The 26,952-nt window shown below is 35.6% G+C and overlaps 2 protein-coding genes across 6 annotated transcripts in view; one reads left to right on the top strand and one right to left on the bottom strand.

Annotated features, from left to right (window-relative positions):
- The window catches only part of LOC589738 (WD repeat-containing protein on Y chromosome), a 30,305-nt gene extending 18,321 nt beyond the window's left edge, over positions 1-11,984 (bottom strand). For 2 of the 4 annotated variants that reach the window (XM_011673500.2, XM_011673502.2), the window contains exons 1-4: positions 8,200-8,777; positions 6,177-6,257; positions 5,431-5,436; positions 348-416 (exon numbers count right to left, since the gene is read on the bottom strand). In XM_011673500.2, coding sequence (XP_011671802.2) covers positions 348-416; positions 5,431-5,436; positions 6,177-6,257; positions 8,200-8,475 — 432 coding nt within the window. In that variant the 5' untranslated portion in view covers positions 8,476-8,777. Of the gene's footprint in view, positions 1-347; positions 417-5,430; positions 5,437-6,176; positions 6,258-8,199; positions 8,778-8,855; positions 8,930-11,849 lie in introns of those variants that run through there. The other 2 variants (XM_030999392.1, XM_011673505.2) reach the window with 2 other exon arrangements.
- LOC100892670 (equilibrative nucleoside transporter 1) overlaps positions 3,422-26,952 on the top strand; it is a 36,015-nt gene continuing 12,484 nt past the window's right edge. The window contains exons 1-4 of one of the 2 annotated variants that reach the window (XM_030999394.1): positions 3,422-3,499; positions 23,531-23,683; positions 24,858-24,939; positions 26,485-26,690. In XM_030999394.1, coding sequence (XP_030855254.1) covers positions 3,447-3,499; positions 23,531-23,683; positions 24,858-24,939; positions 26,485-26,690 — 494 coding nt within the window. In that variant the 5' untranslated portion in view covers positions 3,422-3,446. Of the gene's footprint in view, positions 3,500-16,822; positions 16,958-23,530; positions 23,684-24,857; positions 24,940-26,484; positions 26,691-26,952 lie in introns of those variants that run through there. The other variant, XM_030999395.1, reaches the window with a different exon arrangement.

The following is a 26,952-nucleotide window of genomic DNA, read 5'->3' as shown; positions in this document are numbered from 1 at the left end:
TGTTAGAAAAAAATTATTTGGAACTTCTCAATGTATTGCCATTTTAAGGATTTTAAAGCTTGTACTTTTTTAAAAATGTATGGCGCCAAACGTAATGTAGTCATGTAACAATGATGGACATAAAATGCGCAGAAATAGTTGCCCCTTCTTTTCATTCATGTGGTATATTTTCAGGGCTTTGAATCAAAAGTTACTGATCCAAACCACACAATGTGGAATGCTTACCCCGAAAGGGATGACGCGATCGAATGATCGACGCCTCGTGTGCAACATGTCTTATTATAATCAAAGTTTGTAAAACGTTATGAGTGACTCTATCTATGAATGACATCAGATGCTATACTCACCCAGTCAACAGTTCCGTCGCAGTTTGCGTCAACTTTCATGAAGACGATCGCTAACTCCTTATCGTCAACCTGAGAAACAAACCACACAACATGTTATGATTTCAGTGTATACTGAATAGGCCGAAATGTAATTCTCACTCACAAAGTTTCACCCTTTACATGTTTTATGTTTTTTGTGTGTGCACAATTAAATCTACATGCGTCCAAAATGCATTGGTGCCCATAAAGTAAAATTACTTTTAGTTACCTCTTTTTATGAAATGATTATGCCAATAATTATGTGCTTTTTTCGTGATAGATAATATCTTCTCAGAACTTTATTGATCAGTTTAAAGAGTCATATAGATTGATCAATAACATTCTGATAAGATATAAACTTTATTTATCAAGAATTAACCATATTGTCACAGTCATTTTGATGGACAACGATTGGTTAAAGGTCAACTTGATTTTTGTTGAGTAGCTATATGTACATTTATTAATTATCATGAAGGAAATATAAAGGCGCGCTATTGCAAGATGAATTCACTTTGCTTTTTTTCATTCATGTGATAAATTTAAACTAATATGAGTTTGACAATAAAATAATAATCAATTTCTTAGTATTTTTTATATGACAGCGCATCAAACTCAGTTGATCAGAGAGGGAAAGAAACAGAGCGAGAGAGAGAGTCACAAACGCCTGCTGAGAGTTCATCATTTCTATATCGATAAATGATAACAGCGCATTGTTTCGTGGTCACTTTGCGATCTTCCAAAAATGTATATATATATTTTTTAATTTTTAATTTTGAAAGAGTCAAAACCTGACAACGCAGTCCTAATTTTGTCTTGCATTCTATTTCATTTAAGACCCCGAACTATTCTAATGCTTAAAGAAGTAAGAACATAATTTATGCTCCAATGTTTATTCATTGTTTGTAGTGCAGACAATCGTGATAAGGTATAGCCGCTTTGTCAACACAGTTAGGTTGTATAATAACCCTGAACATTAACCAGATCATTATATCGTTTAGCATGTAAAAAAAATCTATCGCAGTTAGTGTCTATAGAACAGCAAGTTAGTCGGGCAGATACGACAGATATTGATTGAGTAGTTTAATTATACGACAGTTATTAAAGGAGTAGTTTAATTATTAAGTAAAAAGAAAGGTAAAAAATCGGCACACAAGTCATGACATCCAATACAGGTGTGATAATTAAAAGTGAACACACAAAAAGTATCAGTATCTCAAAGTGAATTTCAGGGTACATGTAACTATGAATCATTTTAGATCACACTCTAAAACACCAAGTGTTAAATCAACAATTAATTACAAATTTAGAAGGACAATGTCATATTTCACTCTTCGCATGTTGAATACTTGGATGAACCGTTTTCGGTTTTACAATGGCTGTTCCGAAAGTTTTTACGGTTAATCAAGATGTATAATGTGTAAGAGAAAACATAACAGAAAATAAAGAACCCATAATTTTACAACATGAGAACATTGTGCTGTTGTTTGATCTAAACCATTAATCTATTGTTGCTGGTGTGTGAAAGGTGCAAATATTGTATACACGTCTCCCCCCCCCCCCCTGAAGGTTTGAATTTTCGAACATGAAATAAGGTTTAAAACCATGTTAACTTTCAGTATAACGCAACAAATCTTCTCTGCCCTTCTCTGTGAGTGTGACATACATACAAAGTACTTGGTACGGTAAAGAAGGGTGGCCGGGGAGAAGTGATGGGGTCAATATTTATTGTCATACCATTATAGGGAAATGGAAGACAAGAGATATAGGTTAGTAGTTAAGGTAAGATATCAGATAATACATGGTATTTTTGCTCTTAGCACTCAATGTGTTGATGGAAAACCCAAAAGGAGACTTACAATAATATGAGTGTGATGATACAAAAGTAACGTTCAGTGGAATGATGGTCTATAGATCAGCGTTTTTTTAAAACCTTTTTATAGTCACGGCGCCTTTTTGAGAAATAATTTTTTTCGCGTCACCCTAATCCCACAATCATTACAGAAGATTCATTTTCCATCACTTTGGTACACATCAAGTGCCATGTACACAGTTACGGACACATTTTGTTTTTAAAATGTGCGAGCGAGCGAAGCGAACGATCAAAATCGAAAATCAGTTTCTCATGCGGCACCACGGCTGAAAAACGCTGGTCAAGATATCGCCTTAATATATCTATATTGTATATTCCATACGAGGTCACACGATATATGTACATTACGAATATGTCCGTCCATTTGTCTTTTTTGCTATCAAGTATGATACCAAGATCTCTTACAGAAGTTTTTACGAAATCGCAAGGTAAAATTGACTACCTCAGTCTTCGACATATTTAGCATGAGTTTTGTCTACTCCGTAAACATACATGTACATAATTATTATCGAAGCTGCGTTTGACAATGTACGTATCATAGTCACACAATGTGTTTACGTTAAGTAATTTCCTATTAGTCTTTCTATTTAAAGGTATTACAAAGTTTAGGTATGGGGTCATGAATTTGGTTCAAATGAACATATTGGAAGCATATGCGGTCCTACAATATTCATTGATCGTTGTAGTTGAAATCGAGTCTAAAGTTATGAAATTGTAAATAATAAACTCTTTATGCTGTATAGCTCCCTCTCAAGGTCAAGATATTAATTTAGCTATGAAACAATGTTTCTTGACTAAAATCGACAGATTAGCTATTCCCGTTTAGATATTATATACCACAACTACATATTCTGAGATTTTCATGGTCGCAGCTACCATTGTACGGCCGTAGGCGCTATTTGAAATTTCTCAAAATTTACCGGGAGTACCGGTAAATTTTTATATTCAAGTTGTTTCGAAAGCAGAAGTGTTTTAGGGGCTAATTTGTTTAGTGCTTATAATACATCCACAGGGGCATCCAAATATATCAACATTGTAAAGAATTACTACCCACCCAATTTTCAAAAATTTCCCAAAACTTTGTATTACCTTTAAGATAAAAGTTTGGATACCAACGTTGCGGAAACTTGATGCCGGTAGTCCGAAGATTACCTAGCTGGCACATGACAGGAAAGACCTCGTCTCATAGGTCCATTGTAATACGAACCTAAATGTATCCGAAATTCTGGATATTTTACATGAGATCTGGAATACTTCACAAACGGTAAGTTGTTCAGTTTCATTCATTTCAAGTTTTGTTCTTATTTTGGGGGTTAACTTCTGATCTTTAAAACAAAACAAAAAATCAATGCAACACTCTGGCATGTCTGGAGCTGCCGAATGTTCGTTACATGTCCCGCCACCATTCATGATGATATTTTAGCCATTGTTTCAAAGTTTATTACAATTTAATAAACTTGTAGAAGTTGCATGTAGGCTTCCTTTACGTAGTTTTGGTTGCCAAATTTTGATTCGTGGATAATGGTCTCCATGTAAAACATTTTTATTCGCAAAGACGGGCATCTGTCAGTAACAAAACGACTGTCAGTATAAAAACGACTATAACTGCTACTTTCCCAATACGTTCATTACAATTTTAATTAATTGCTTAAGTTCCATGTTGGCAGTTTGAGTTGCCTAATTAAAGCCCACTGCACACTTGCCCAATCGTATGACTATTCAGATCCTCATTTTTACATGTTTGAATGTACGTTTCAAATTTAATGCTATTGCAAATTCTTCTAAAATCGGATCGTAGTCGGATCATATTTATTTATTTTATTAATTGAAATATATTTAATCAGGATAAAAAGAATCAGGTATACATTGTATAGATACAAAATATGTTTTACATATAGTGTCCTGTGAGTTTTAGTTTGATTCGTTTTTAACGGTTTCCCGTTGAAAACATTATTTATATAAATAAAAACGGGCACTCGAATATGCCCTGCTAAGGTAACGCCTCTAGATAACCGTTAGGGTATTTGGTATTTTGATGGATAATGGTGTTAGGGCTCAGTTTCATTTTGATGATATGGGTTTTTAAATCACTTCCCACCAAGTCAGTAATGAAAGAGTCACTTGTCATTTTGATGGCATGGGTTTGTATCCCACCGCTGCCACCATGTTAATAATGAAAGAGTCACCAGGCGTTTTGACGGCATGGGTTTGTATCCCACTGCTGCCACCATGTTAGTAATGAAAGAGTCACCAGGCGTTTTGGTGACATGGGTTTGTATCCCACTGCTGCCACCATGTTAGTAATGAAAGATTTACCAGTCATTTTGGTAGCATGGGTTTGTATCCCACCGCTGCCACCATGTTAATAATGAAAGAGTCACCAGGCGTTTTGGTGACATGGGTTTGTATCCCACTGCTGCCACCATGTTAGTAATGAAAGATTCACCAGTCATTTTGGTAGCATGGGTTTGTATCCCACCGCTGCCACCATGTTAATAATGAAAGAGTCACCAGGCGTTTTGGTGACATGGGTTTGTATCCCACTGCTGCCACCATGTTAGTAATGAAAGATTCACCAGTCATTTTGGTAGCATGGGTTTGTATCCCACCGCTGCCACCATGTTAATAATGAAAGAGTCACCAGGCGTTTTGGTGACATGGGTTTGTATCCCAGTGCTGCCACCATGCTAGTAATGAAAGATTCACCAGTCATTTTGGTGGCATGGGTTTGTATCCCACCGCTGCCACCGTATGTTATTAATGAAAGAGTCACCAGTCAGTTCAATGGCAATGCATGGGTTTGTATCCCATCGCTGGCACCATGTTAGTAATGAAAGATTCACCAGTCCATTTGGTGGCATGGGCTTGTATCCCACTGCTGTTAAAGGTGCAACCGCATACCCTGGACTCATTATGTTAGACATTGTTTAGAGCTGATAAAGTATACATGATTGTATAATATTGTAACATTTAACCACATCGATTGAAACAGTCGCATAATCGGCAAAATTGGTGGAAAAGTCTCGATTTTCCCGCTTCACCATAATCTTTAGTGCATGACGTCACAAGTGCAGGTGTCCAGTGATGTAGTGCATAACTAAACATAATGGATGCGTATTAAAGGATGTAGTGAGTGCTGCTTTGTAAATGCAGGTGATGGACTGAACAGTAATTACAAGGAACTGGTTAACTTACTTCATCCTGTTGTATGTAATAGAAGCATGCAAAACGAACAAATTTAATTATTATTGAAACGGATATATCAAAGAAACGCTTAAAGATCATGATTATATAGCACAGTATATGAAGAACGTAATAATCATTCACTGTATTCCGTCAACAAACCTTCTTTACTCATCCAGTAACTCGAGTCATAAGTGCCTCAGAATGAATATTCCTAACCGGATTAAATTAAGGTTAAACCATGTTAACAGCGGAGAAGTATGGCTCAAATTGATGCGTTATTACTTCGAACATTGTTTTAAATCAACATAGTGAAAAATATGAAATGATAGTGACCTGACTAAATGGTTTCAGAAAGTAAGATTAACCATTTAGGGGCTTTAGTTAGGAATATTTTATATTTTGTTCTTAAGTAATGGAATATTTTTGAGTTATTCTTGGTTTAAAACAAATCGTGATTACTACATGTGGCTATACAAACAACTTTAAAAATACATTAAATATGATATTGCAATAAATTTTACAACATAACGATCAATAGAGTATTGTAAGGGTACATCCACAATAATAAATACTTTGGCTTAAATGATAATAGAGAGATGCAATTTTACTGCAAGAAAATCGGTCATACTGACAAAATTGTTCATTCAATTATTGAGGGTTAAGAAGGTCATGGCTTTTGCGTTGAACGAAAAATCATTTATTGAAATTAGTGTGAGATTTTACTGTAAAGGAAGGATTGCTACATGCAGACTTACCATTCCCTCACCCATGATCTTACGCATTGCACCACGGAACTCATCAATATCCAAACCACCACCGCCATCTTCATCAGCTTCCTATAATAAACAAAATCAATGCCAAAACAACAATATTATAAAACAAGAGTCCAACTTGAGAGATTTGAGTAGGGAACAATTTGCCATGGAATATGAAAGGATATGTGCAATGCTCTCCAAATTTCATTTGCATCAAACAAAACAATATGTTCATAAAATGATTGAGCCTGAAACATAATTGTTGTATGATAGTGGATGTCGGCCATTTTGGATTTCTGTGATTTACACATCGAGTGGCTTTGAAAAAAGAGCACCTCGACTGATATTGACAGGTATACAGTCTAGGTCAACGGGAGTGTTTATGCAAAATTTGGTGCTTTTCCGCTCTGCCATGGTAATTTCCTATAGCCACCCCACTCTACTCCTTTCTCTTCTCTCATTTCTCCCCCTGTCTGTTTTGCCCCCTCCCCCTCTTCTCTAATTCTTTCTCTGTCTGTTTTGCCCCACTCCCTCCCCCTCTTCTAATCCTTCGATCTATAGTTGGTCTGATTTTAGCTAGCGAATTGATATTATTAAATAGAGTGTACTTTGCTCCCATTGGATGCTAAAATGAGTTAGAAGAGAAATGAAAGACAAGGTTAGTCACCCAATCTCAATATCGAGTTGTGATTTCAAATTCATTTCGCTATTTTAGTTTTATGTTTGCTTGGCACGCTGAATGTATATCTACCTCCCGTCCTCTCCCTGAGATCACATCCCCCGGGCAACACAGGCAATTGCATCAAGTATTTTTATGTAGTGGTCAGGCTTCCTGACATTTTATTGCTTAACAAGGTAAAACGAATTGAATTAAAAATACTTTTTAAAAGAATCTATTTCGGCAAATAAATGATATCGTGCTGCTCCATTCAGTGCATTTACACTAGATTGGTCAGTCTATTTGCACGCTCTTCTTTACAAGGATTCTGTTTTCTATGCTAACGTTCTTAACGAGAGTTTCTAGATTCTATCCACTGTTCCTTTGTTTACTATTTGTTATTGGAATTAGAAGAAGTATCTCAGTGGTTCACAAAGGATCGAGAGCCGCTTTTAAGATTTAAGAAGGGATTCTCATTGACAAGTGCGTCATCTCTCTTCTAAGCCCTAAATCCTCTCAAAGTTACAATACCTCTGTATCTATTCAATGGTTTCGTCTATAACTGAGCACCACTATAATATATACGGAAAGAACAGCTACTGTAGAATCGTTCAAGAGTCTTTTGAAAACGCATCTGTTTTGGTCACTTTTAGCTATACGATTGTAGTAACATAGTGCATTAAGATAGCTATTTTAACTTATTTTTTATATTTATTATAGAAAATTATACTGTTAAATGTACATGTATAATCAAATATTTCAATGCCGCCTCTTGTATCGTTCCAATAAAATGCTTCTCGTTGTTATTAAGTTTCACCGACATCAATAAGAATGAAGTTTGCGGGATTATGATTAGTAGTAGTTTGGGTCAGAGTAATTATTCTTTCGTTTATTCCAAGATTTTAATCTAGATATTGTTTTGATAAATCGTGAGGTTTTTGCCTCATAATATTATGGGAAGTAAAAAGATAATGTTTAACACATCAAAAAACTATTTCAAATAAAATCTATATCATTGACAAGAATCTTTCCGTCACGCCAATAAGGCTGAGGTAAATATGTGATTTTGATAATCTGACTTCATAAATCCATCATTAAAGAATCAAAGTGAAAATGTATTTGCATTGATGACTTTACAAATAAAAATACGTTTTAAATGAGTAAATTCAATGATTGATTGGTTATATACTAATGACTCTATAGTAAAATATACTAGTTTATGTAGAATAATTCCTATGGAATGGATGAAGAAGGGCAACCAGAAAAAACAAAAACATATTAAGAAAGAGCACAGAGACAAATAAGAGGACGAGAGAACTTGAGAAGAAGCAGAAGAAGAGGAACAAAATAATATAACATGCTCACCTCGAATATTTCCTGTAGTTTCTGTAAATGATCGTTGTTCATCTCATCTTCGAGGCGTGCTCCAACCTCCTGCTTACCCGACATCGAAGTCTTCGAACCCTGTGAATCAGAGTCAGAATCATTACTGTCATCGTCGGATATGTAACTCGATCTCGCCGTCATCCTGCTTGATCTCCCTCGCCATCCAGGCCCTCCACCACCACCACCACCACCACCACCACCACCCCGTTTCACCGACCCAGGGTCAGGAGTGTTGGGGTTCGAACTCAGATACATCTTTCGCTCGAGCCCGGATATAATATACCAGTTTGCACTTTATTACAAAATAAGGGTTATCTCCTTAAACAAATGCTGTTCCTTATAGGCTGATTTTCATTCCAAATCGAGTCGAAATACGTTATAAGAAAACATCTTAAGACACGTCGTGATGATCAAAGTGATACAATAAGTATCAGATGAGTGTGGATGGTTTAAAGTCTTCCCATGATGCACCGTGTTTTATTTACAGTGGTAACGGGGGAGTACATTGCTTGTCCAATTCTTGCTATTTCCTTTGATACTCCTCTACAGGTGAGTCCGTACGGTCAATGGAGGTCTTAGCCCGCTCATTTGCATGAATCTATAATATTGATCAATCCAATATAAGTTGATAATACCGTTACATGGTGAGGCATTGGTCTTAGGTCTTTGTCCGCTGGTGGTATAGACGGTGTATTTTGGATGGTCACACAATGTTCTGCGGTTAACCATCATCTAACCTTGCACGAGCAAGCTTTGAAGATTTGTCTTTTGTTGATAAACAGACTTTATGGTTCTATTACAATACATTGGCAGTGTTGATTGTTGAAAAGTGGGCAGAGTTATAAGGACAATAAGTAGCGCATATCGCAAATAGATAAAGTGCTCCAAATATTTTGGTATGTTGGCTTTTACCGAGCTATGCTGTCTGTAACGCATATTTCAATCAGTTATCAGTTTTTGTGTCTTCCTTTTTTCTTTTTTCTCAGTCAAGGTGTGCTCATAAGCAGTTATTATTTGACAAGAGGATCCTGTCCAAAACTTCTATATCGCAGAGATTTTATTTTGATAAAATAATATATTTTTCGGGAATGGTGGTATTAGAAAAAAAGATATACAGTATTGTCAACAAAACGACGGAAATGTTGTTGATATCTCATTAAATTACTTGCACGTTTTATAATTGTGGTAATAGTTACAGTCATTTGGTTCATGGGCTCGCTTGGGGGTGAACTCAACCAGACTTCGGGGTCTTTTTCGAGGATTCCCCTGGTTACCTATTTGTGAATGACTAAGGTAGTGTGCCAAATCTTACGGGCATTCGGTACAGGCACTGAGACTACAATCATGGAAATGGTGATTGCTACACTCGTATATAATACAGGATCCCATTTATTGGAGTTGCGGGTCCAAGACAATAATTATTTTCTATACATGACTTGTATATTGTTAATGAGGGTATTTCAGTGCCCATCCATGTGTCTCTCTTGCCACTATGAAAGAAAAAAAAAGAATATTGCTTGGTTCAGGTTTTAACTATACACTAAACAGTATGATAATGCACGTGTTGCCCTCTCTATTTATAGGTCTCATAACAGAGTATCATTTAACCATTGAACAAATAATGTATTCAATAATTACAGAACTAAAGTAGTGAATCGCTGATAGTCAACACTATATTAGTACTGACTTCAGCTGAGGAGCCTGTGCCTTTGATGTTTATGAACAGTATGTCATCATAATGCTGTGAATCATCATCATTTATTAGTAACCTGGAGATCTTGAGAGGAATATTAAGTGATCATTTTTTTAACACGTTTCTTTGTTCCCGCATCAGCGTTGCCCCGCTTGCTCCCAGACAAAAAAAGAGAAAGAAATAAGGCTCGGTGCGTGGCATGATGAAGAAGGGGGAAAAAAAAATCAATTCTTGACTTTATCACATTTGCAAAACACCAGTGGACTCCCATGTCTTCGACTTCGTAATTTTGTGCGTCTTTTAAGGAGCGCGGCAGGTGTTCCTATATATTTATAGCAAGTGACACATTCTTTTTGTGATGAAGATGTTTTCATACGAATTATCATGTGCATGATTGCGTTGATATTCAGTCAAACATACTTCCTTAGTAACTGCATGTTTCTCGCTATATCAGCTCCTCCAAATAATTGCATGATAAAATGCACCCGAGTCTCATAACACATACGCTGACTAAATCAATGGCATGAGTTTGGGGCGCGTGCCCCCCCCCCCCCCTCTTATCAAATGGCGAACGAAGAACATAATAAAAAAGGGGGAATTGGAAGGGGAAAGGTTATGTAAAAATGAATGACACGGATCGTACCCATAAAGGTCCTGCATTCATTGCGTTTCATCCATAGAGTAAGAGTGGTCCCCCTGCCCCCTGCCCCCTGCCCCCACCCATAACACCGTTGCCCTTTATCGCCTGAATTCACGCCATGCCATGCCACTGATGATTGACTTTATAGGGCCTTTTAGATTTGCGTGGACTGATACGTGTGACGTCCATTCAAGGCAGTGCATTAAAAGGACGTCGATCGTAGCAATCCACGTTGTCGTTGTGCAAATCTAAAAGTTCCTTTTATATCCTCTAATGATAATGAAGTAGAATATCCTGAATGTAAAACCCTCTATAAGAGCTCTATATAATTGGTCAATTTTATCATGGCTCTGTGCTTCGTTTCTAAGTTATTCATCGCTGATATTCATTCGGCTCCAACTACAATGATCAAGCTTTTATTGAACTATGGATTGGTGTATCATGATTTCATACCGATCCCTACAATGTGGAAAAAATGACCTACAAAATATTCAGTCAAGTTAGACTCCCAATCTAGAGATGTAAGACGTTGTCTGTCCAGATAGTTGATTGAACAGATATTTGAAGAAGTTTACATGCAACGTTTCAGAAAAATTTTGAGACTTATAATCAAACAATAACAAGAATATTGTAAAGGACAAATATTTATGATAGTTAGTGCTATTTAATGCATATTTTTCGTAAATTCAAAGGCAAAACTGACGGCTATATTATTTTGTTAAGTGTCCGGACACACGACCCCATCATGCATGTAGGCCTATATACCCTTCGAGGAGAAAAAAAACAATATATATAATAATTCTATTTGTGCTTTACTGCTTTTTGTGTGTGTTTTCCCCAGTCAATTTAAATAAATTATCATCTGCTGTGCCGGAAGGGCGTTCTGTCTTTTGCTGAACACACATATATATTTATATTTGTTTTAATTTGATTTGATTTGATTTCTGCCTTTTTCCAAATACAATAACTGAAGAACAAATGACAATGTACACGTTAGGTAAAAAACAAATACTGTATGCAAACAATAATAAATTCATGTCAAAATGTGATTTACATACAAATAATAACGAACTCAATATTTCTATAATATAGTATTATGAATTTACAATGATTTATTATCCTAACAATCTGTGGAAAAGTGCAGGAGACCGCCATCATAAGCGACACTTGACTAGAATGACGGCCTCAAAAATTCTGATTCTCAGCAGAAAGTCAATGATTATCATATTTCAAATTAATCTTTCATAGCCCCCTTCTCCGCAAATGAAACAAATACTTAAGTTAATGTTGTCATACCTTGGATGCCTTTGCATCTGCTGGTGTAGAGCTACTACCATCAGGGGTTGGGATAGATGTTTGAGAGGCGGACCCTGGGGGGAGGAACATGCTCTTTCTCTGATCCCGCGAAGACTTCATCTATCATGGCGCAGTTTCAACAGGAAAAAATGGAATATAAAATGTATACGTTGCAAAGAGTTTATTGTCTAGCATTATGCATAAAAAGCAGTGCATCTACGAAGAAAGACACGGGCTTTCTAAGAAATGCCATCATACTAATGGAAATGAATTCGACAGCTGAAATCTGAATAGACAGGTTTACTAACATTTAAAAAAAAAAAGTGTTTAGACAAAGGCTACAACCTGAAAAAAAAGCGGAACAGTATAAGGGGGTAATGATGGTGCGCCACCATAAAAAGATCTTATGTGGCTAAAAACTGGATTTTGTGCAGTTTTAGGTTGAATTGTTTTGAAGGGATCTCTTAAATAGTGTAATTAGTATTTTATAATACTTTAATCAAATTTCTCAATTAGATTATTTGAACTTTCTGACCCTTCCCAGAACTCAACTCTTTCTTTAAGTTATCAAAAAGAGCAATTTTGGCTATAGAAGGGAACTTTTGCCCCCTTGATAATGGATATTTCCTTCGCCCTTGACGGGGCAACTTGAAATAACGCAATATTGGCTTTAGGGGGGCACTTTGCTAGAATTGAAAAATAATTTTTCGACCATGATGGGGGCACTTTATATAACCACATTGGGCAATTTCGGCTCCAGAAGCAAACTCTTGCCCCTTGAAAAATATTATCCTTTTCCCTGACGGGGAAACTTTTGTATTGAACTATATAACTCGATAATGGCTCTGAGAATTTTTCGACCATGACGGGGCACTTTCCTCTTTATAGAAGGGCACTTTATGCCACTTGAAAATGATAATGTCATCCATGACGGGCCACCTTAAGAACCGAATAGGGTAATTTTGATCCTAGAAGGGCACATATTTTGTCCCATTAGAAAAATAAAAATTTCGCCCCTAATAACGGGTTACTCTATGTAACTAGGAAAGTATAATGCTCTAAAAGGCACTTTCGTTCCCTTGAGGGTTAACAAATGCATGTTTCCCCGATGGAACACTTGAGGTTACCAAATTCATTCACAATATTGTCCATGTTAAATATAAACATGTGAAAATGAATCGTAAAAAATTGACACAGAGGGGAAAAAACACTCAATAGTAGGGCCACGCCCTGCTTGAACAGTGATGGGATCTAATTTAGAAGGGCACTGAATTTGCCCTTCGAAAAGGACAATTTTACCTCCTTGAAGGAATTAAAAATCGCCCCTGACTGGCCAATTTTAGTAACGGAATATGGCAATTTTTGGCTCTAGAAGGGCACTTTTGCCTCCCTGAAAAATGAAAAATTCGCCCCCAGAAAAGCAATTTCGACCCGAGTATTATTGCATGTTGCCAAAATGGAACACTTCAGGTAACCAAATTCATTAATAATTATTGTCCAAGTTCACACTCATAACATGTAATATTAACCGTTAAAAATTTGACGCAGTGGAAAACAGAGTGATAACTATGCTTCTTCCCGCTACCACCACCACTGGAAAGAAAGAAAAGGAAAAAAAAAAATCGTATTTCCTTGTTCCCCCACGAAAATGCAAGCGCTTTGCTCCCTCGCTGGGTCATTAAAAAAAATATGCCATCGAATTTCAAACACCCCCTTTTAAAAAATTCTGCGAACGCCACTGGCCACACCTAAATACAAATGGTAAACAGCATTATGATTCAAATAGAGTTGAGACTTGATTAATGATTGAAAACCGTCATTAATTCAGTCTGCTCAACTCGTGCCTCTCTCTGCCTGTTTCATAAAGTCTTTATGCTCAGATCTAACGCTACACAATAGTACTCATGTTTAAGATTTCAGCATTTATTACCTCTCTCTGGGCCCCGTCTTACAATCGATCGCAGCTATACATAAGAGATAGGAGACTGCAAACTTGCGATTGATTGGAGGACTTGCGATTGATTTGGTTCAATCGTAACTCTTTGTAAGACCCAAATCAATCGCAAGTTTGCAGTCTCCAAGCTCTTATGTACATAGTTGCGATATTGATATCAATCGAAAATAAGTTGCGACTGATGTAAACTTTTTGTAAGACAGGGCCCAGATCTTCGAAATTATCGGAAGAAATACAGGATTGAAAATAAACATGAAGAAGAAGAAGAAGAAGAAGAAGAAGAAGAAGAAGAAGAAGAAGAAGAAGAAGAAGAAGAAGAAGAAGAAGAAGAAGAAGAAGAAGAAAAATGAGAAGAAGAATAATAATAAGAGGAAGAAAAGAAGAAGAATTTTATATGCTCGCAATATTTGGCAGGTTGCATCGCGATTGAACAAAATATTTTTAGAGAAAATAATGATCTGTAATTTGGAGGCTTCATTAGCAATTTGATGACAAGAAGAAGACAAGAAGATTAGAACTTACCGTAGACTATTCTAGATCTGCCTGAACCCGATTATTCTGTTTCTGCGAAGCACAAGCATCTTACCATACAAACGATGCAAATGATTGTTGATCAGTTCCAGCGAGTTTCCATCGAAACTGCAATATGGAAAAATGTTTCTTTTACTCGACTGGTAAACAAGAATTTTACCAGCCAAACTTAATGATATTTTTTGGCGTGGTAAACGTGTGTAGAAAATTTGGTCGTGATTTCTGAAGAAAAAAAAAACTCCGCGCGCGCGCCCATTGATTATCCCCTGTGCGTATTGCATTGTTGGGCGTGGTGCGCTCTAGCTCTTAGCTTAATTTGCTAGAGAAAGAAAAGTCCATCTTCAAAAATACTATATTAAATCTTTTCCCAGTGGCGGATCCAGGGGGGGGGGGGGGTGCCCCCTCTCCTGGCAAAAAACACGTGAATTTTATCTTTTTGTTTAAAAAAAGGAGACGGGCCCCCTCCCCTTACGCTCAAGGGGGGGGGGGGGGGGGGGGGGGGGGGGTGTTAACAGGCCGGTACAAATTTTTGGGAGCAATAATCAAAAGTAGTGCTCACTACCCCCCCCCCCCCCCCCCCTCTCCCCCCGCGCTTGTTCCGACACACAATTAAAATTACTAAAATATCGGTTTGTCAAAAAGTTATATGACTCAGGAGTTCCTTTGTCTTTAATACCTATACAATTATGTTATCCATAATAATTTGAGCAGTCCTCCAAATGAGGAGACACTTAGGATAAAAACAGAAATGTATATGATATTTGTGTACACCATCCGGGAGAGTTATTTGCGACTACGTCACAATGACTGACCAAACTGCCAACTTGAGATTCGCATAGACTTATTCTCATATTTCAAACATTCACAAATTTCTTTTTATTTTATTTCTGATATGTATACAGGGTGGCACATATCACCAATTTGGTGGTCTTCCATGAGGCCCTGTTTGGTAATAATAAAACAAATAACAGCATCAAAAACAAAATAGATAAATACACAAGCATAACAGGTAAAATACAAATTAATTGGTATCCCCATGAAAATAACTGATCATTCAAGAATCATCCTTGATCATTTACAAGAAATAGGTGAATGGAATTTTCAAATTAAATACATTTTTTAAAAACGTTCATTTAATAATCTGATATAGCTTAACGCACGGGATACCAAAATTGTTATAAACATAATTTTTATTCAATTGCTCTTTAACTAATACACTTAGGTTGTTTACAAGATAGCTGAAAATGGATACATTACATGTATGAATACATGATATAACGATAACCATATCAATCAAATTTCATAATTTTGCAAATAGGAAAAAAATGGTTACCTTCGCACGAAACCCCCAATGGTCCGATTTATTTTATACTTTCGCCATCCTTCATGTTATTTTTTTAATTTTCATATAAGTACAAATTTACCAATATTTACAAAATATGAGCCTATATAAATAATCTGTGACAGCGCAATTACGTATATTATAAGCGAACCGGAAGAAGAAGAAGAAGAAGAAGAAGAAGAAGAAGAAGAAGAAGAAGAAGAAGAAGAAGAAGAAGAAGAAGAAAGAAGAAGAAGAAGAAGAAGAAGAAGAAGAAGAAGAAGAAGAAGAAGAAGAATGAGAAGAAGAAGAAGAAGAAGAAGAAGAAGAAGAAGAAGAAGAAGAAGAAGAATGAGAAGAAGAAGAAGAAGAAGAAGAAGAAGAAGAAGAAGAAGAAGAAGAAGAAGAAGAAGAAGAAGAAGAAGAAGAAGAAGAAGTGGAAGGAGAAGAAGAAGAGGAAGGAGAAGAAGAAGAGGAAGGAGAAGAAGAAGAGGAAGGAGAAGAAGAAGAGGTAGAAGAATAAGAAGAAATTAAAGAAGTAGAATGTTTGGAAGGTCGCATTGCGATTGAACACAATATTATAAAGTAAATGTCTGTAATTTTAAGGCTTCATGAGCAATTTGATGATTATCATACCTAAAGTTTAGTGCCCATTTTGATTGTGAAGCAAGTTATCTTTCTATTTCTTTGATGTGCATTTTTCCGGGGACAAGTTGCCCCTATATTAGAAGTTCATGACTTCTGTTTGCTATTATGAGCAATGTCTTTGGAATTTTTATTAGAAATAGAATTTTAATGTCTTAGGACCCCAGTGAAATTAAGCTAATTGACAACTTTCATGTAATATCCTGCCAGGTAAATTTTTCCTTCGTTATATATTTAATTTCTTTGCCTCGACATTGTCGAATAAAAGCAAATTAAATAAATTATAAAAAAAGCAAAATAAGAATATTGTTTATGAATTCCTCATTTGTTTGCTCCATATGCAAATAATTCAACTCCATTTTATTTTAATGATCGGGAGCGCCATGCAGGGGGGGGGGGGGGTCAAATCTGACATGAGCGATATACAAGAACCCACTATTATTATTTTTTTGAGAGTTGACAGCTCGCTCGTTTAGCATTAAGCTGATCCGTTATGCTGCCAGCTATAGACGACGTCGAAGATCATCACAAATTTTGTCAGCTGATCACATATCGAGTAAACAACATCTCTAACAAAATAACATGAAACGCGGAGAAGCTTCAGTGCTGGCATTATTATTGGAGTAAAATATTCTTAGCTTGGATCATGGAAGATAGGTATGTAACTTAAACATTTTAAATGCCATGCTGACATAGATTGAAACTAATTACAGTAAATATTACAGCCTAAACATATCCCGCCTTCGACCTTCCTTCCTCCTCGAAGTCCGACCAGGCAGACGGACCCTTGTCGTTGGTTACGATACCGCCGGGTACTTCGGCGGCGCGGGCTATACGTAGACAGAGCATGGACCGGAAGCAGTATGGGTTCAAGTGCTTCAAAGCATGATTGATTAATGATTTAGTGTTAGTTAGTTAGTATTACTTAGCGATCGCCAAGCAAAGAGGCATTTGCGTTGGTTAATATTAAATAACATGTTTATTTATACTGGCATAGAATCTAGAATACCAATTATTTTTCTTCAATAAAATTAAATAGACTGTCTTCAGTTCTGCTGTGTTCTGCCTTCTGGGCCTGGGGCCAGTTTCTCGAAACCAACAACAAGACAGCCGTAACTTTATCTGCAAACTATGCTACGATCTTCCTAAACTGTTTCACGAAGAGCTTACTAGCTAGACATCTCGTGAAATTGATACTATCGGCGAGAAGAGGAGCCAAGACGTAGACATAGCCTTGGTCGCAATTTCACCGGATTTAAAAAAAAAAGTAATGTTGGGGAAAACTGCAATTATTTAAATGAATTAGATAGGAATAAAAAACAGATTTAAAAAATAGTACCAGGGAATAAAAAATGCAATAAACTTCAACATTTGTGTGGATTATACCATAGAATTACCTGTGAAATATAATTGTGAGTATTTCATTTCATGATCGATGAGTCAGTTTTGTTTTTGAGATGGGTATAGACTACCCCCTGAATATTTTCATTTGATAATTGATAGTTTATAAAAATACACCCTTATATTATTCTTAACAAAAATACGATGTTATGAATGTTTTGGGCGTCAGCACAATATTAAAAATGACAAAACTTCAACATTCCAAACATGTATGTTTTAAAGTATTCAGTTTACACATTTTAAGATTAAATTAATATTGGTCTCTGGGTCTGAAAACTAGAAAATCCACTTCTGACTATGGCTTGCCTGCTGTGACCGATTACCCTTCCCTTCAAGGATGTTATAATGTGGAAAAACGTGTAAAGCCTTAGATATAAAAAATGGCATATTTTCAAAAGATTTTCAAATATAAAAAAAAATAACTCCCTGTTTAAGTGAATGTGTACAAAGGTAATACATGTAGCTGTAGGATTTCTTGTCCTTTTTTGCCATCCATAGTCTACCCAATGAATGACATGTATTGGTGCTGCCCACTGATGCATACTTTTTGTTAAAATCCAAATCCAAAAGTGATGGCTTTATTTTTGTTGAAGGAAACCTTAATAAGTGTATAGATATTCTGAAAAATGAGATGCATTCCTGTCTTTTGATGTATGGTGGGCGACCAAAGTTCGCAGAGATTTTTACTCTTAGTTTTTATTTTTACTCTTACTCTTAGTCAAATTCACATTTTGATTAAAATGTAAAATTTTGCTGTATATTGTAAATTGTAATATCAGCTGTAAATATGTTTCAATGTCAAGTAATAACTTTCATCGGACTAACCAATAGGCGCCGCTTTTCCGGTGACGGCGACATGTGAAACTACATTAAATTTTACTTCCTACCAGGTAATCATTTAACACCTGGGTGGAGACTGGTAAATGTAGATTAACGTCTTGCCATTGGACGTTAGCGCCGCGCTGGGTTTCGAACTCCGTACCTTGTGATCTATAGTCCAGTGACTTATCCACTAGACCACAACACATCCTATCAAATCAAAATTATGAATTGTACTTTAAAAAGAGATTGTTTTGTTACTACAGTATATCTACTAGAGGCCATAAACACTGTGTGCATTGTTTCAATCAAACTGGCAATGGCCGCAATGCTCACACTTTTGCAACCTGGTTTTTACTAATACACACATGTACATCATGTATTTCATTACTCTTGGTTACAGTGGGTGTTATGGAATCGGAGTACTTGATGATTGTTGTATTTATCAACAGTAATGAGGAGTCAATTGCTTTTGTTCAATACTGTACCTTGACCCACTAATACTCTTTTCACACTGGTTTTGCTTAACCCCGTACTTTGCTTAGCCCCGTACTATCTGCTGTTTTTAGTCCCGTACTAGCGCCTATTCCGGAATAAGAAAATTCCCGCTGTTCTCACTGCATTTCGTTAACCCCGGATATCGTGTATGTTATGATTGGACATACTTCGCATCTGGCCAGCTGCGATACGCTCCATTGCGTAGTACCGGACTATTTTTCGTTTCTGTTCTCATTCATTTGCTTAGCACCGCAATTGCGGGGTTAGCAGGAGTTAGCACCACAATTGCGGAGTTAGCCCTGCTATTTTGCAGGGTTAGTTAACCCCGTACTATAGGTGGGGTTAGCCAACTTTAGCCCACTTTGGTAAAAACCAGTCTGAACAGAAAGTGGAATAGGCTTAACCCCGTACTATAGGTGGGGCTAAGACCCCCCCTTAACCCCACCTATAGTACGGGGTTAAGCAAAATATTGCCAGTGTGAAAACAGTATAAGTCCTTGACTACCAATTTTGTTAGAGAAACAGGAAATGTAAAGAAAACAAAAATTGCCTCCACTAGATCACTTCTGTCACGGGATATCAGACTACATCTAGTAGAAATAAATTGACAGCTCATTGACAATATTCTTTGTAAATTTGAATTTGTTTCCAGTGCAGTACTACAGTGTATATGTAATCCTGTGTTTTGTTTAGTCACAAATCCCTGGTATTACATGTACATGTATATGAACTGCCCTGAGATACTGATTGACCTTCTGATTGACCTTATCTACATGTAAGTGCTGCTGTATTACAGTAATGTGTGTGTGATAGTATATCTGTGGTCTGATCTACTGCTAATTTGTTTATCCTTGGGTATCACTATCCCCTGGTTTATCTAAGGATGTCCTTCGGGACTGGACTTTCTTATCGTTATGTAAAGTTTACCGGTAAATTGTTCTTTGTCTTCCTGTTGTGAGTCATATGGGATAACATGTGACTATATATTTTATTCTACATCTGAGTAGGAATATCAAATAAACTTTGTGCTCAAATTATTGGAAAAAGCCATAGCATTCAAACTAGTCTGCAAGCATATACTCTAATCGGACGCTTTGCCACAATTTCCCAAAGCCTTGGGTAGGGCCTAGCTCTGTCAGTCCCTGGCTGTGTCATAATGCAGTATAAAGTCAGCCTAGTCTCACAGTGCAGACACTGTTACGCACAGTGACTGCAAATGGGTTCTGCCTGCAACCAACTACCATCAAACTTGTATAAAGTACATGTACCGGTATGCTTTAGTTGTCATTTAGAATTATCATGAGACCCGTTATACTACCGGTACTCATGTCATGTATTTAATGTACAATGTATGTTCCATTTAAGTAAAATACCATGTACGAAAGGTAAATTGTAGTAAACTAATTTCTGTGTAAAGCTACAAACGTGTTGTACATGTATGTACCTTTATTGTAACCTGCAATACTGCCAGTCTTGGTAACAAATTATTCTCAAATAGTGTGTTGACCTCTAAATTGACAGTTCTAATCATTCCCACTAGTGTTCTCAAATTGATTGACTTCTGTCATGGATGTTTACTACCATGCACATTTACATTTTACCAATTTTTATTTTTATATGGGTTGGTTCTATAGTGATGTTGACATTCGTGATGATGATGATGATTGTTCTTGTTTTGTTTTTTTGTTATTACTATAATTTGTATATCTTTTATTCAAACTACTGGTCTTACAATTTTGCTAGGAGTCTCAGACCCTTCAATCAGATGTGTTTTAACCTAAAGTAAAATTCTAAAAATGTGAATATTACCTAATATGAATTTGGAATACATGTAAATACCATGAGAGGGTAAGTACTGTACATGTACTTGAGGTTGTGGTTGAATGCTAAATGTATATGACTGCTTTCTGTATCCCATGTACTGGTACTTGTATGCTCAAACTGGTATTGTTCTAAACCAAGAAGTATCGGTTTATGGCTCTTATTGTATGGTTCCATTTTATTCTTGGTACACAAGAAATGCTTGACGATCATACATTACCTCCATTTGACGTACATTTTAATGCTAGATGTTATGTATGATATTCAACATAATTTTCAAAATGTTAAGACTTCCCTTCTGCTTCCTAAATAGTACCAACAATGACATCATTATACATGTACACATATTCAAAATGAAAGAGGAATTCCACCCTGATTTTAAGTTGGTTTTAATAAAAGCCCCCAAAATGAGTTAAATAACTTAGTGAAAGTTTGAAGCAGTATCCAATTAAAAATAGGAAAGTTATGAATATTTGAAGTTGTCATTAGTTAGACACAGATTGGCAATGCTGTGAATACAGTATCTTGCAAGCTCCTCTCCAATTTGCCCTCTACATGAAATATCATTAACTTTCATTTTCTTAGTTTAATATTGATGACAGAATATGTTTCATTATTCATACCGGGGCTGTTTCAAAACATATTTGCATTAATTGCATTTAGGTTGAATGTATGATTGAAAAATTTCTGAAAGTAATATTTGTTTTCAGTACAGGGCAAATTGGAGGGGACCTCACCAGATACATGTATGTCACAGAGTTGCCAATTTGTGTTTTATTGATCCCACCTTAAAAAATGTATAACTTTCTTATCGTAATTATTTTATTTACTCAAGCTTTTACTGACCTGTTTCTCTCAACTGTCTGCTTCTATTGAAACCAACTTAAAGGGCCACTCCAACCCAACTAACATAGCCTTTCAAAACATGAATACGCCTCTACTTATTAAAGGTAATACAAAGTTTTGGTATGGGGTCATGAAGTTGGTTCAAATGAACATATTTAGAAGCATATGCGATCCTACAATATTCAGTGATTGTTCTCGCGGTTGAAATTGAGTCTTAAGTTATGAAATTGTAAATGATAAACTCTTTATGTTGTATAGCTCCCTCTCAAGGTCAAGATATTAATTAAGCTATAAAACAATGTTTCTTGACTAAAATCGACCGATTAGCTAATTCTGAGATTTTCAGGGTCGCAGCTACCATTGTACGGCTGTAGGCGCTATTTAAAATTTATCAAAATTTACCGGGAGCCCCGGTCTATTTTTATATTCTTTCTAAATTAAATAACTTAGACCAGCACAGACATGATTTTTTTTTTTACTGAGAGGGCAAAATTAGGGTGATGCAACTTCAGTTATGATTTTAATGAAATATCAATGTTTCATAAGACTCATTTTTGGTGAAAAATCCTAGAAATAATACATGTCAGTCTAGGTATATTTTGCTTTTTTCAACACCTACATGTATGTTTTGAGTAAATTACACATATTTGTTTCATTATATGCCTATGTACATGGCTTCATGTACATAGTAATATAAAATACAATAAGTATTTTTCTGACAGTTAATCATAAATAAGCAAATATATATAACAATTGTTAATTTAAAAAATGAAATGATAAACTGTCATACCCTCTACATCCTATAAATACTATATTTCATCAAACATAGAATTATTTGCTGAAGGAGCACTGTCATTGTGAGCAGATTGCTTGAAAATAAGATGGCCCCAGTTAAAGTTAAAGAAACTAATAATAGACCTAATGATTATCATTCTTTTAAATTTGAGCCAAAAATTACATTTTATTGTAAAAAAATGTGTGTGGCATCCATCCAAACCTTCTCACTTGATCTTTTCTGTGATTATTTTGGCATTGTTGCTCTTCATTATTCCCATAGATTCTATTTATTTTTTCTACAGCTCTTTTTGATGTTTTGCTTGACTATTTCTGTGAGTTCTGTATAATACTCCATTATGATGTGTTTTAGGTTTTAGTGGAAGTGTAAAATGAAATAAAATGACTGAACTTAGCATAAAGACAGATCATAGCTTAATCATACAATGTCTTGTAATTGAGTAAGAATGCAATATTGTATTGTTTTAAATTTTATTGTAATCAATATTTTGTGAATGGTTACATGTACTTGTACGTGTATACAGCTATCTCGGATATTGGAGAAAACTTGGAAAATTAGTTCATTTTTCCAGTCAGGGAAAACAGAGGATTTGAGAATTGTCTCTTAAATCAGAGAAAAATCAGTGCATTTTTAAGGCCCATAATGAAAGTAGTTGTCTCTTAATATGATTTGTCTTGTGTCCATTATCTACCGGATGATTTGCTATGGTCGCTTCATTAAGGAAAAAATAGAGACATTAGTTTTCATGAAATGCTAATAGTTCTTTCTACCTTGTTGTAACTTATTGTCAGGCTAATAAAATTGTTGCCTGGCTAATAAAATTGTTGCCTAAATTAGGCCTTTTCTATGACAGCCACTTTAATAGCAATAACGACCTTACATCAGTTTCTAATGTGATTAGTCATACTATGAAGCTTAAAGGAAGCGGAACTGAAACAAATACTCTTATTCTTTTTCTCAGTAGTAGTAAATAGTACTTTACAATTAGTTTAGAAGTGTGATATTTAATATGTATGTCAATATAAACTAATATTTGTTTGAACCTACAGCACAATGTCAGAGAGGACTGCCTTGTTAGAAGATGTAGATCATTTCAGTGATGCTGCTGACACCAATGGCTATGTAAACCATGATGATGTAGAGATTAAATCTGGAAGAGCTTCTAGTGATGTAGGACCAGCTGAAAATCCACCTACAGACAGGTTAGTTAATGTGCAAAGCTTTTATGTTTTACAAACAGTTTTGACATATATATACACTGTACATGTATATGGTACATGTTTATGCTTGACATACATTGTATAAGTCATTATTTTGATGAGGCTTCCATTTTTTAATTAAATTTGTTGTTGTTGCTGTAGAGTCGCAAATTATTTTAAAATGTGCGAAACTGGGCCGGCAAATCTTCATTTTGAGAGAATATGTTATCAAAATAGTAAGAAAAAAATGATAACAACTGATTATGTGTTATCTAACTTGCAATTTATGCGATTACCTTACCTTTGAAGGATCGCTTTTTAAAACTCTTATGGGTAAATTAAGGATGTGTTTTTTTAATGACCATTTCTTCAGTTGTTGCACATTCCCATCCAACATCAATTGATATGGCCCGAATTCTTTTGACGATCATTTTTCTAGTTGGATGTTCATTTGGTACTAATTGATCTAAATAAATTTGTATAGAATATATATGAGAAATTATGGATTGAGTTTCACATCCCTAATTAGTTGTTGATATGTCCGCAAAATTTGGTCACCCAATCGTACGCATGTTCCCCAGACTGATAAATTCATTTTTTTTAACTCTTAAGCTGCCACCCATACAATGCACCCAGTGCCACAGTGCTAATTCCTATTGTGCCACAGTGCTAATCTCCTGCGTGCCAAGTTAATTTTAAGGTTGGTTCAAGTGCGTGTTATTTAAATCTTTACAACCAAAAAATCGCTGAATTACTCGAGAAAATCCAATCTGACTGTTGTATACAAAGACGCGTAATCCAAAGCTGATAATCTGATGCACGTGATGGTACTTTCAATAGCGCTGCAAAAGCACTCAGCACGGTGCAATGGGCATGAACAATAACTGTTATTACATCTGCGCGCTAGCGCGCACAAAGCACCGTAGCGGTGGCTCGCTAGCATGAACGTGGCTTTCAATCGATAGCACGCTCGCGTGCACATGGCACTATAACAATAGCGCGCTAGCAGTCTCATGGCAGGATAAGAGTTAAAGGATGTAGACATATGGTATTCATATTTAAACTATAAAGAACTCATATATTTTAGTTTCAGACCATAGGGATGCACCTTAACATGCAAAAACAATTTTTTTTTTACCACACCCCTTACTTCGACTATGATATCCTTCTTGTGCAGGTATCGCTTTGTTTATGTGGTCTTCTACATCTTTGGTATGTGCTCAGTTCTTCCATGGAATATGTTCATCACTGCTCAGAATGTAAGTGTATCTGGTCAAATATAGTATACAAATATAAACTGTCTTAAGAGGTTCTGGTTAAAACTATGCGCAAAATATAAAAAATCTCTGTACATGCAGTCAACTGCTACACTGGCCCTTGTGGACAAGTACTATTTTAAAACACTGGGGAGAGATACAAGTTTACTTATGAGTGAGCTCTATGCCTGTGATGCTAAAGTTTTGACTTGAAATTAATGAAAATTTATGAATAAAGAAATGAAATCTTGGTCTCTTAGTATTATCAAGAGTAACAGTGCCAAAATGTCACAAAATTTGAGCAAGAGCAGTACTAATGTTTAATGTATAAATTTATTTTGCCTCTTATACAATCTCATTACATTGCTTGAAAATTAAAATGTCAATTATTGCATTTTATATGTACTTTGTACATATACTTGCCATGCTTATATTGAAAAAGAAATTAATTAATCAAATCAAAGCAAATCATTTATGTGGACAGATGGCAAATGTTGTTATCACCCTGTTGTATATATGCAACAAACATGACTCAATTGAAATGTCACAATTAATTTTGTACAGAAATTATTTGACAAGAATGAAACCATTAACCATGGCAAGGACATGAACCCTCACATTTGACTATCTGACACAACACCCTTAATCTCAGGAAGTTGTAAAAGAAGTGAAAGTTAATAAAAAATGTTATTTTTCTTAGTGGAGGAAACAGATTTGTCTAAAAGCTCCCTTTCTTTGTCTTGTGAACTGGAATAGGTCTGCAATCTCTAATTCTTTTTGTTTCTGTTTGAATGTGAACTAATATAATGAGAGTTGAAGTAAATTTAGTATTTGATTTGAGTGACTACTAAGATCCTGCTCGTGAAACTAACAAGAAAAATGTGTAACTTTGATTCACCTTTTCTCCGGACATACATTGTTTATACATGTATATCAACATAAAAAACAATTGTCTAAAAGTGAAAAAAGAGAAAGTAGAAAGGCCTGTTTTCGAAGTGAAAAGGACTCTCATGCGTACTATTATAATAAAAATAAAGATATCATTAAGTTTAGTTTTCTTCCACTCATACCAGAGTAATACATTTTTGGGGGTGTTATTTCATTGACCTGTGTTTGTGTAACATATTTGTACTCGCTCTCTCTGGAGGATAGTGCAAGTAGTTGTATCCTTTTAAATATGTTTAAAAAATGTATGTTTCTCTCATTTTTGCTTCAACACTTCTTGGAATAAGAATGATATTTTTGAATTTGTAGTGACTTAGGTAACATTAGGTTTGATATACATACCAAGAAAAAGTGAGAATAGGTAGCATGTGTTGATATAATATTTATATTTCTATGAAAAGGATTTTTATGATTTATTCAGAAGTTAGAAACAAGTTTGTTTTCATGCTCACATTGCTTCTAAAGTGCAGTAAATACTTTTATTAATATAAAGCGAATCGGACCCTCACTTAAGACTATTTTCCTATCAATCCTTGTAAAGCTCCAATATGGAGTTTTGATTTATCTACTTTCTCTTTGTTTTCCTATGTTTGCTTTATTTAGTACTTTGATTACAAGTTTTCTAACCATGATGAGAGCAACACATCAACACCTAATGCAACACTCTTTGGTATGACAGAGACCCCCATCTTTACGTCGGCACCTCAATCTAAGACAGAACTACAAGACATGTATGAATCCTACTTCTCTATAGCAGCTCAAGTACCCAATGTTGTTATACAGCTCGTTAATACTGGCATTAAACACAAGTGAGTTTTAAATAATAGAGGCATGCATGGCCCTCCATAGCAGCTCAAGTACCTAACGTTGTCATACAGCTTGTTAATACTGACATTAAACACAAGTGAGTTATAAATAATAGAGGCATGCATGGTCCTCTTGATCTTACTTCATATTCAAAGGTGTAATGCATGATATTTAGCAGAGCAGAAAAATAACCTCTTATTAATTGTATAAAATATGACCCCTTTCTGAGTTAAAACCTCTGCCACTTTTGAGGTGTCATGGTCT

The sequence above is a fragment of the Strongylocentrotus purpuratus genome, unplaced genomic scaffold, assembly GCF_000002235.5.
Source record: "Strongylocentrotus purpuratus isolate Spur 01 unplaced genomic scaffold, Spur_5.0 spur5_scaffold_5, whole genome shotgun sequence".
In the NCBI taxonomy this organism is placed as follows: domain Eukaryota; kingdom Metazoa; phylum Echinodermata; class Echinoidea; order Camarodonta; family Strongylocentrotidae; genus Strongylocentrotus; species Strongylocentrotus purpuratus.
This window is presented reverse-complemented; position numbering and strand designations above follow the sequence as displayed.